Raw genomic sequence first — 12,138 nt, 5'->3', positions numbered from 1 at the left:
TTGACGTGTCAACCCTATTTGTAACAATCAACCCTATTTGTAACAAAATTTAACCAACTTGAAACTAAACCTAATTTTCTACAAAACTTGGCCGTATTTGATGAAATCTTGATGAAATGTACATATTAGTATGTTTTTGGCAATTTTTATTTTTTCCTTGTCGAAACTCATTTTTTCCGAAAATGCTCGTTAGATTAACTTTCGTTGTGCAGGTTGCCTAGTATAAGAGGCCTACTCGTAAGATATAATCCAGTTGTGCAGATAGATTAGTTTCGGGGCAATTTTCCCCAATTTCGGTCGAAAATGTTAAAAATCTTATTTTCTGACCGAAATCATACTAAACCTATATGGGGTTAACTTTTGTTACAAATTAGGTTGATTGTTACAAATAGGGTTGACGTGTCAACCCTATTTGTAACAATCAACCCTATTTGTAACAAAATTTAACCAACTTGAAACAAAACCTAATTTTCAAAAAACTTGGCCGTATTTGATGAAATCTTGATGAAATGTACATATTAGTATGTTTTGGGGCAATTTTTATTTTTTCCTTGTCGAAACTCATTTTTTCCGAAAATGCTCGTTAGATTAACTTTCGTTGTGCAGGTTGCCTAGTATAAGAGGCCTACTCGTAAGATATAATCCAGTTGTGCAGATAGATTAGTTTCGGGGCAATTTTCCCCAATTTCGGTCGAAAATGTTAAAAATCTTATTTTCTGACCGAAATCATACTAAACCTATATGGGGTTAACTTTTGTTACAAATTGGGTTGATTGTTACAAATAGGGTTGACGTGTCAACCCTATTTGTAACAATCAACCCTATTTGTAACAAAATTTAACTAACTTGAAACAAAACCTAATTTTCAAAAAAACTTGGCCGTGTTTGATGAAATCTTCATGACATATACATATTAGTATGTTTTGGGCAATTTTTATTTTTTCCTTGTCGAAACTCATTTTTTTCTTAAACTACTCATTAGATAAAATTTCGGCGTGCAGGTTTCTAGGGATAAAAGGCCTCCATCTAAGAGGTAATCATGTTTTTCAGATATATGCCAAAATTTGGTGGGGCATCAGTCACTAATTTTGGTCTAAAATGCAAAACAAATCTTCTTTTCTGACAGAAGTCATATTAACCCTATTTGTATCAAAAGTTAACGCTATTTGTAACACTTAAAACATAAATTTTGCTCTTCCAATAACATGGTTTCAAAATAGGGCAGTTAGGTCGGCTGGTTTTCTTTTCCCCTATATTTTTTTTAAATATGCACTTTTCAGGGGTTCAGGGCGATCTAACACTTACCACAACATTTCCAGAAAAAGCGTATCATTCATATTAAAGGACTAATTACATAACTAATTACATAAAAGACGTCGACGTCCCAAGCAAAAATCAAATATCAGGTGACGAACACGTGATTTTACGGGGTTTTTCTGTCTTTTTGTTTCTTCCGTGTTTACGTTGCTAAAACGTTTAGGGTCGCAGTCTAAAAAATAGGGTAGGTCGGGTTATCGGAACAGGACAAATTTTTGTTTTGCCTATCCTATCCATCTGCAGGCCACCGAGACTTTGGTCGGCCTCTGTAAAGGATGCTTCATAGTAACTTAAATCATCATCAAACTTTAATTTTAAAAACTTTCAATCACGTCGCCCTCGAGTTCTATATTTTTTTCCTCCTTCAGTCGTATTTTTCTCTGTATTACTCCACTAATAATGCCGTACAGCAATGACAATGCCGTAAAATCGATAATTTTATCAAGCTTCAGCAGCCGAAAACCATATGGAATTAAGGCAGAAAGGACCCATCATGTAGTTACTCATAACCCAAGCCAGGCACAGATAGGTGAGACACTACACATACGGTGTCCAAAGTTAGAGAGTGGAGTCGTTTATGTTCCAGATACCTTCGATCTGGTATTTGACCTTATAGTATCGGTCACCCAAATAACCGAGTAGTTCAGAATATCATAAAAATATAATCAAGTGCATTGTTTTAGAATTCGAGGGACAGATACTTCTCGATCTTAGTAATCATAATGTTATTGAATGTTATCGTGATCCCTATGAACATAAAAAGTAGAGATGAAACGTGATTCTGAAGAGTATTCAGAATGAAAATCTCCGAATCTAAGAAGTGGTGCGGCCGATGCAGATAATAACATCGTTTATGATAGTCTACCTCTTGAGGTTTATGATACGAAATATGCCATGCACTTGACTCATCCCTTCATCAAAGGTCATAGAGTTACTTATCCATCAGCGCTCGGCAGCAACATCGAGTGGGAAATTACCCTTGTGTCTCTGTCTCCTAGTTAATTGTCAGTGAAAATCTCCCTACAGCAGGTTATACAAACTGACGAATATTCAATTTGAATATTAAAATGGTTTTAGACTTCATGACACTACTGACACTGGAAATGCATTCAACATTTGAATTTACAGTTGAGAAATACCTAAAAAAAAAACATTTTCCGACGTTGAAATATTTCAGGGCTAAAAGCAAAACTAAGAAATCATTCTTGATATTAAAACAAATGCAAAACCAACTGGAATGTTCCAATGCCTGCTCAGAGGATCAACCAAAACCAACCTTTAAGGGACCCATCAAAGGCAAAATTCTTAGATACTCGCCTACATGCAATACCCAATCGATTTCAAGAAAAAATGTAGCATTCTTCACAAGCAAATTAATAGACAGAGAATGCACGGCAACATAAACCAAACAGAAACCATACTCAAAACCGTAAATAGAAAAAACAAACAAACAAACATTCACAACATAAAATGACTTGATCTTCACAACAACATTTAGGCTCAACACATATCAAAACAAAGGATAAAAAAGAAAGCCCGTCAAAATATTTGGAAGAACTTGATAAGTGGGAAGCAATGAAAACCCTTTTGCCGAAACAACCAACAAGAGCCTACAATAAACAACAAGTGTATAAATTAAAGCAGCGGCATTGAGGGTTCAAATGAATCCAAACAAATGCCAAGGCCGTATCTGTGATGAATTATCTGAAAATTAGGTAAAACGTCACCACAAGGAACCTTCATACAAAATGTCAAAGCAATAGGACGAGTAGATTCTAAGAAGAAGATTTTTGACCTGTTTTTTTAGCAAAAATGGCGAAATTGCCAAAAAAGAGTCGTGCATAGATCAGCACAATTCAATACGTCTTGAAGGAATTATCTCCAGAAACCTGTATACCAAATTTCAAAACAAACCACCTCGCAATTTTAGAAAACATATTTTTTTGAAAAACGACATATTTCCCCAAAATATAGACCTAAATACGCATATTTCATCAAGATTTCATCAAATACGGCCAAGTTTTTTGAAAATTAGGTTTTTTTACAAAATTATTAAACATTGTTACAAATAGGGTTGATTGTTACAAATAGGGTTGATTGTTACAAATAGGGTTGACACGTCAACCCTATTTGTAACAATCAACCCAATTTGTAACAAAAGTTAACCCCATATAGGTTTAGTATGATTTGTGTCAGAAAACAAGATTTTTAACATTTTTGACCGAAAATGGTGAAAATTGCCCCGAAACAAACCTTTGGCATGTATCTGCACAACTCGATTATATCTTACGAGTAGGCCTCTTATACTAGGCAACCTGCACAACGAAAGTTAATCTAACGAGCATTTCCGGAAAAAATGAGTTTCGACAAGGAAAAAATAAAAATTGCCCCAAATCATACTAATATGTATATGTTATCAAGATTTCATCAAATACGGCCAAGTTTTTTTTGAAAATTAGGTTTTGTTTCAAGTTGGTTAACTTTTGTTACAAATAGGGTTGATTGTTACAAATAGGGTTGCCACGTCAACCCTATTTGTAACAATCAACCCAATTTGTAACAAAAGTTAACCCCATATAGGTTTAGTATGATTTCGGTCAGAAAACAAGATTTTTAACATTTTCGACCGAAAATGGTGAAAATTGCCCCGAAAAGCCTTTGGCATGTATCTGCACAACTCGATTATATCTTACGAGTAGGCCTCTTATACTAGGCAACCTGCACAACGAAAGTTAATCAAACGAGCATTTTCGGAAAAAATAAGTTTCAACAAGTAAAAAATAAAAATTGCCCCAAAACATACTAATATGTATATTTCATCAAGATTTCATCAAATACGGCCAAGTTTTGTAGAAAATTAGGTTTTTTGTTTCAAGTTGGTTAAATTTTGTTCCAAATAGGCTTGATTGTTACAAATAGGGTTGATTGTTACAAATAGGGTTGACAGGTCAACCCTATTTGTAACAATCAACCCAATTTGTAACAAAAGTTACCCAATATAGGTTTATTATGATTTCGGTCAGAAAACAAGATTTTTAACATTTTTGACCGAAATTGGTGAAAATTGCCCCGAAACAAACCTATCTGCACAACTCCATTATATCTTACGAGTAGGCCTCTTATACTAGGCAACCTGCACAACGAAAGTTAATCTAACGAGCATTTTCGGAAAAAATGAGTTTCGACAAGGAAAAAATAAAAATTGCCCCAAAACATACTAATATGTACATTTCATCAAGATTTCATCAAATACGGCCAAGTTTTGTAGAAAATTAGGTTTAGTTTCAAGTTGGTTAAATTTTGTTACAAATAGGGTTGATTGTTACAAATAGGGTTGACACGTCAACCCTATTTGTAACAATCAACCCAATTTGTAACAAAAGTTAACCCATATAGGTTTAGTATGATTTCGGTCAGAAAACAAGATTTTTAACATTTTTGACCGAAAATGGTGAATTGCCCCAAAACAAACCTTTGGCATGTATTTGCACGACTTGATTATATCTTACGAGTAGGGCTCTTATCCTAGGAACCTGCACAACGAAATTTAATCTCATGAGCATTTCGGAAAAATGAGTTTCAACAAGGAAAACAAAGAAAATTGCCCCCGAACATACTAATATGTATATTTCATCAAGATTTCATCAAATACGGCCAAGTTTCTTTGAAATTTAGGTTTTGTTACAAATAGGGTTGATTGTTACAAATAGGGTTGACACATGTCACCCCTATTTGTAACAATCAACCCAATTTGTAACAAAAGCAGTTTCGGAAAAATGAGTTTTGACAAGGAAAAAAAAAGAAAATTGCCCTCAAACATACAAATATGCATATTTTATTAATATTTCAACATATACGGCAAAGTTTTTTTGAAAATTAAATTTTGTTACAAATAGGGTTGATTGTTACAAATAGGGGTAATACAAATCCGAGGTGCGTTCTACCTTAAGGGATGAGATATATGTAGATAATTGCTTGACGTATGCTATACCATTGAAATGTATTTTTTATTTCTCAAGATGTAAGCTGTCTCTTATTTCAATAGGTATACTATCGCTATGTAAAGATTAGACATCTCGATTTGAGTAGATCAATCATAGCCGGCTTGTCGTTATCTCATTTGTAGAATATTAACGTCGTCACATTATATCCATTGATAAAGGGTGATACAAACAGTTGCTTCGATAATAAATGACGTTTAATAACTATTGTAATACAAGATAGTCATTCTTTGGCGTACACTAATAATAAAGTTATGAGATTTCAGTTAAATTGTTTTTGTAACTTTTCCTCTTATCTCAGTCTATATGCGGCGTTCTGATATTACATCGTTCGACGTAATTGCTGTTGTGACCAAACATCTCGTCGGTCGCTTCAAAAACTCACATGTTTGAAGATGTACGGAAACAAAACACTTACACATTCCATTCCCATCCTTCATCAATGTTTTTATAGAAAAATTACGGATGCGAGTTTTAAATACATCAGTATAAAATTATGCAGTGACCATATCTTGCTCAGAAACATCTCCAATAGGTTATTTGCTCTGGCTTGATGAGATCTGTTCGTTCCTAATAAAAATAACCATTCAGCTGATGCTGCACGTGCTCGTGTTTTTCCATCGATAAGTTATCTCACATCGTTGTGACATTGTATCATAAATTATTTTCTTGCTTAGTATAAAATAATTTAATAGGTACAATTTTCCCATCCTACCACAAATAAAGATAATTAAAAATAAGAGGTAAATAAAACAACAGTTTATTTGAAGAGGGTTTGTAATTTTAAAATTATACAAAAGTTATAATTATAGCAAATAGTCGACAACAGAGGGATTTAATACGACATTAAAAATTCTAAAGCAAACAAAGACATTAGGTCACACTAGGGTTAGGCAAATAGCCTGGTGCAGTATTGACTGAACCAGGTTGATAAGCTCGATACATACTGCTTGAAGTTGACAGTCGACACACCGAAGTGTTTCAACAAACAACCTCTACAAGAGTACCATAGTTTCTAATAGTACACGACAACCCTATAAGCATTGCTTGTATTCTATGGGAACGACCAGCCTACACTTTACTTCATATGTGTCCTTTGGCATATGAATTGTTGGCTGTATACGCTGCAATCGTATGCTAGGCCGATAGACAGATATTACATTCGCATATTCGAATTGAAAACATATATCATCGCAATAAACCCTTGACAGCTAGACTTTAATAATTTTTAGGGTTGATTTTTAAAATATTCAAACTATGTCAATACAGTAAATTCCATACAAGAATGTATGCAAAATTTGTGGTAACTGATTATATCCCATCTTGTTAAATTAAAATGTTGAAAATATTGGCCAAACGTATCAATCGCTTGCTCTGCTTCCGTGTCACCTTAAAACAACAGAACGGAATTCTTGTTTACACTTTTTACCTCTTTTTGCACGAACACACAATATTTATGCGGTTGCCTGCAGTTTGAGGAATGTTTTGACGAATTATCATATAGGAGTCCACGATAGCTGCTAGTTAATTTGTGTTATTATACATATCATAACTCAGGAACAAAGAGGTTAAAATATACAAGTTATTGATAATTAATTCCGAGATATCTATAGAACACAGCTAATTTTCTACACACGCTCATACAGCATTGTACATTCAATGAAAGACTCGAATAAACAGGACATGTTATTTCAATAAATTCTCAATTTTGTTCACCTACTTTTTTGATATAGCTTTCAAACAAGGCATGTGAACACAGTCGACTTTGTCGAAAGACTATTAAATGGATTATATGCAAACACGCCAAAGTCACTCCACTTTAAATCAAACTAATGAAGAATATTCCATGTGAAGAAGTTGCATTCCTGCTCATATTATTGCAGGTTTTGTCTACAACAAAACTTAAAAATAGTATCTAGTTTACAGATGAGATTCTTGCCTTCAACTGAAATTGAATACTCGAACCTTTTAATATTTGGTACGTCGACCATCGTGAGATTTGATATTTGAAAGAATAAATAGTGTTGTATATGAACCATCAATACAAGTTTTAAGTTTACATAATCCTTTTATGCCCCGTTACAGATACGGCTTTTATTAAATACCTACAATATCTCTGTTCGTGTGTTTTTACTGCACACAATCACAAACCACAATGGTTTACTTGTATCTATGTCAGTGCGCTGTACGGTAGCATCATCGCTATCCAATGCAATGAGCATATGTCCTTCTTTCTGCACCCAGAAACGGATGATATCGATATTACCATAAATGCATTTAAGCCAAAAATCCTGTAATGTTTGTATATGACTCGGCCCCGTCACGAGCTCTTCTAAATATGAAGTGGGAATATCATCCGGGCATTTACTTGTAAATCCTACTGATGTTATTCTGGACGAAGGGTAGCACACGCTAATGTCCTCATCGCGGACTCGTAATGATATTTTCTCACCAAGAACAACTGACCTATGACCGAAAACAACGGCGCGATTTCCAAAGGTGATGGCCGATTTTCGATCAAAAGAAAACACAACGTTTCCTTGGTTACATTGATGAAATCGCAACTTCATCTGCCACTGAGCACTTATTGTGGATCTTCCTTGCATTTCCTCTTCACCGTCTCTCAATCTGGCAATGGCGCCAGAAACCTCCTCCGCGGACGTAAATACTGGTGTACTTTGATGATCATGGGCTTCTGGTGTTGTAGACACATCAAGTTGACTTCGGGTTAGCTCCGAAGTTTTGTTTACATTCGGAAAGGCTGCCAGACCATGTACATTGCCAATGCTAGCAGCTCCTATTTCAATAAAGTCATCAGCCTTTTCAAATTCAATGTAATCACTGTCTACTGGTTGTACTTTTGTTTCTAACTTTGTAAGTTCTTGTGCTTGTGACGATATTCCTTTCTTGGCGGTCATTAACTGTGCAGGGCTACCGAAGTGCGAAATATTCTGAACGTAGTCACGTGTGCTGGTCAAATCATTCTCAATACATTGCAGTTCCTTCATTTGCCTGTGTAAGTTTGTCTTTCTAGATTCAAGCTCATATTTCATTTCCTCTGTGATTTGCGTTCCAATACTTTGCACGTGGTGAATGATATCTTCGATGTGGATTGACAACTTTCTTTTCTCTTGGTCGAATCTTTTCTCAAGTGATCTTATTGTCTTATCTACATTATTTATGCTCTCATTAACTTCCTGTTCTTTGCCATTCAAATTCGTTAACAGTTTGTCCAACTCCTTGGCGTAGATTTTTGCGGACTCTTTAAGGTATTGGTGTTTATGTTCTGGTGCTTTGTGATCGATAACAGTGCACTCTCGACAAATCACCTCATCACACGTCACACAGAAATAATCCAACTTGTTAGCCTGATGCGTTCCACACTGCATTGGTACTGTCACCGATGCGGGGTGAACGGACTTTGCCTCCTTATATGCAGTGAGAGGCATCAGTCGATGTGACCGGGTTGCTGGTACTCGTCTGTGCGGACGTGCACAAGTTGAACACAAATTCACATCACACTCAATGCATCTCACCTCGTCACCTTCATTTTCCTGGCAGCCACCACATTTCGTTGACAATTCACTCTTACCTCCTTCCCGTAACTTGAACTGCTCCACAAGATCATTGATGAAGAAATTGTTTTGCAGCATGCCAACACCGCCACGTGGAACAGCACACGTACGTCGACAAATAGGGCAATCCAGCTTCCCGGTTTTCTTCAAAACTTGACCCAGGCATGGTTCACAGAATGTATGCAGACAAGGAAGGCATTTGGCTTTGATATACCTTTCCGAGCAGATGCTGCATATGAGGAAATTTTCATCGATTTTCTCAAGAAATGACTTCTCGTCGTTCCCTGCTGCCATCTTGTTTTCGCTTTAAGGGGGTAGATGGAATATTCATGTCATGACACGTATGCCAAACTGTGTAATGCCAATACGTCGTTCTGCAACTCCCTATACCGCAAATCATACAAACCAGTGTTTGCAAGATTATAAAGAATTATTGGACTCACATGACACAATATTTACGTTGTCAAGAACAATGAAAGATTGACAGCATTTACGAATTGACTATATCGAGAGGGCGCAAGCTTGGTTCAGCTCTGAAAACACAAATTCTATCATATCCTATATGCCCGACTGGGGACGGCCGCAATCAATATCTAAATAATTGGTTTATCATTAGTTCCATTTCATATGAGTTTTACGGTAGAAATATCAGCAAGTCCTTAGTGAAGAAAATCATCATTGTTTTGCAAGGACCCAAATCGATGAAAATGAATCCTAAAACTGGTACAAGTATTTATTTCATTGTTCTACGACAGGCAGTATCAAAACTGCTGTATATAGTTGTATCTAAATATATCTTTCAAAAACAATATTACAATTCCCGGAAGTAAGTTTTATTTTATTTCATTTTTATTTTATTTGATACACAGATCAACAGGTAAATCCACTAACAGATCTGCGAAACAAAACAGTCACAACATCACAAGGCAAATCACAAGACAACCATAAAAGTAACACGTTCAATTAAATTAAAAAAATACACAAACCAAAAAAGACCTATTAAAATGACTAGATAAAATAGTTTTAAAACTACACAGCGTAGAAAAATATCTATATTACATTTAAAAGAGATATGGTTAAAAAGAGACATGCATCTGGGCATTGTCGATTTTAAAAACAAGGTAGAATGCACCTTGGAGATAGGTTGGACTCTGAAACTTTGCGAGGCCTTTTTCGTCTACCACATATTGAGGCTTATTTTTAAGCTCATAAATAATATTTTCATCGCCTTTTTTTAGTTAAACTAGAAAATTTCAAGAATTCCCCCTTTTTTATATAGAGATTGCATGAATTTCAAGTTGCGTAAGTGCCGGATCATTACTTTCCCTAATGCCACATTTTGCATGGTCACCCCTGATTTTGATTTATTTATTTCGAAAGGGAACGGCTTAAAGTTCTCCTAGGGAATGTTTGAACAAAAGTTTAAGGCTTTAAATCGAGGTGCGTGATACGTCACCTGTATATTTCAACCGCTTTATAATTGCATCGCCTTATATGTGAACACTGTTTCAACCTTGTTTGTCGAGATATATATGCCCTGTTGATCAAACATTTTAGTGCACTACTAAAAGGAATGATTTGTGTCTCTGACATTATTGTTCACTACACTAAGTCGATACTTTTGATTTCTGAGTAAAAGTCGATAACAGCCCATAATGATTCTACAGTTGGTATATTATTCAGTGCGACTCCTTTGTCGACGTCGTTGATCGAGTACTTGATCTCTCCCACTTGAGTAACCCAGAACACTAGGATATTACGTGTCTTTCTGTTGGCATTCGAGAGACACTGCAGCCAATAGCCGTCGTTTTCTTTCAGGAGAGGGATGGCGCGTGGTGGCAGCTTGGACAAAAACAGAGAGTTTGGATCGTTTGAGGTAAATCCGAACGTTATGTCGGCGTGGGATCGCCTTAGAAACGACATTTTTTGACTGAATTGTACTTTCACTTTCTCGCCATAGTTAGCTGATCTGTTGCTGAACACAATATTGTTTCCTATGCAACTGCTGTTAGCAGACTTCCGGTCCAATGACAGGGTCACATTGGTTCCGTGAAGGCCGTGAAACCCTAGAGGCTCGATGGCAGTTGCGCCCTGCCCTGTCAGTGGAAATGTGTCATCATCAGCAGCGACAGCATTATCATTGTCATCGGCACATCTGTCGTCTGATTCGCTATCTGATCCAGTAGTCTTGACAGGGAATGTATGTACCTGATAGATAGCAGGTACTGACCTTGTAATGTTACCTGCCTGCTTGGGCACTTCAGAGAAAACTGATTGGTTGGCTAATCCTGCGATCCACCGATTTTGGAGACATCTAAGTCAATCAGATCATTTGCCGGTATGAATTCGAAAACATCTCTCTTATTTGCTCTTGTTTTTGTTTGTGTCTTCATCAGTTGTACCGTCTGTAGCATTATTCCTTTCCTAGCAGTAATCACCTGCTCAGCGTCACGAAAATCCAAAAGATTCTTGATGTAGTCGCGTGTACTCGCAAAGTTGTTGACTGCACACTGAAGCTCCTTCACTTGTCTCTGCAAATCTGCCTTCCTCGACATATACTCAGATTTCAGCTTCTCCGATAGTCGTGTTCCGATTTCTCGTACCTGTTGAACGATTCCGTCGATATGGCAATTCAACTTTATCTCCTCGAATTCATACTTTCTATCCAGATGCTCCTGCCTTTTCATAGCGTTATCTATACTCTCTTTCGCTTCGCCCTCTTTCTCGGCCATCTGCGCCAGCAGCTTTTCCAGTTCGGCAACATATTCTCTGGCTGCGTCTTTCAAGTACCGGTGATGGTGTTCAGGTGCTCTGTGGTCGATGACCGTACACTCGAAACATATCGGCTCGTCGCATGAATCACAGTAATAAGCCAACGGGTGAACTTCGTGCTTTGAACATCTCATAGGCGGTGACACATCAAAGGGGTCACTTAATCTTGACGACTTGTACTCATCCAACTTTAATAAGCGATGGGACTTGGTTGCCAGCAACCTTGCGTGAGGAATTTCACAAGACGAGCACAAAATCATTTTACACTCGATACATCTGACACAACCATGCTCTGACTCGCACCCACCGCATAAAGTCGATTCCATATTTTCTTCCCGTAATTGGAACTCTTCCACTAACTGATTGACGAAGAAGTTGTTTGGTAGCTTCTCCACCCCTCCATCTGGAACTGCGCAAGTGCGACGGCATATTGGACAATCGAGTCGCCCGGTTTTCTCGACCAGTTTACCAAG

General features: G+C 36.8%; 1 protein-coding gene across 1 annotated transcript; it reads right to left on the bottom strand.

The window, feature by feature from the left end:
- Positions 1-6,064: 6,064 nt before the first annotated feature.
- On the bottom strand, positions 6,065-9,271 carry LOC139138339 (E3 ubiquitin-protein ligase TRIM56-like). The gene is made up of 2 exons (XM_070706707.1): positions 7,379-9,271; positions 6,065-6,625 (listed from the first exon to the last, which is right to left on the bottom strand). Exon 1 carries the CDS (start codon positions 9,185-9,187, stop codon positions 7,424-7,426), a length of 1,764 nt encoding a protein of 587 aa, XP_070562808.1. The 5' UTR covers positions 9,188-9,271; the 3' UTR covers positions 6,065-6,625; positions 7,379-7,423.
- Positions 9,272-12,138: the final 2,867 nt, after the last annotated feature.

Source organism: Ptychodera flava, chromosome 1 (assembly GCF_041260155.1).
Source record: "Ptychodera flava strain L36383 chromosome 1, AS_Pfla_20210202, whole genome shotgun sequence".
Taxonomy (NCBI): Eukaryota; Metazoa; Hemichordata; class Enteropneusta; family Ptychoderidae; genus Ptychodera; species Ptychodera flava.
The sequence above is the reverse complement of the archived record's forward strand: the minus strand, read 5'-3'. Positions and strand labels throughout refer to the sequence as shown.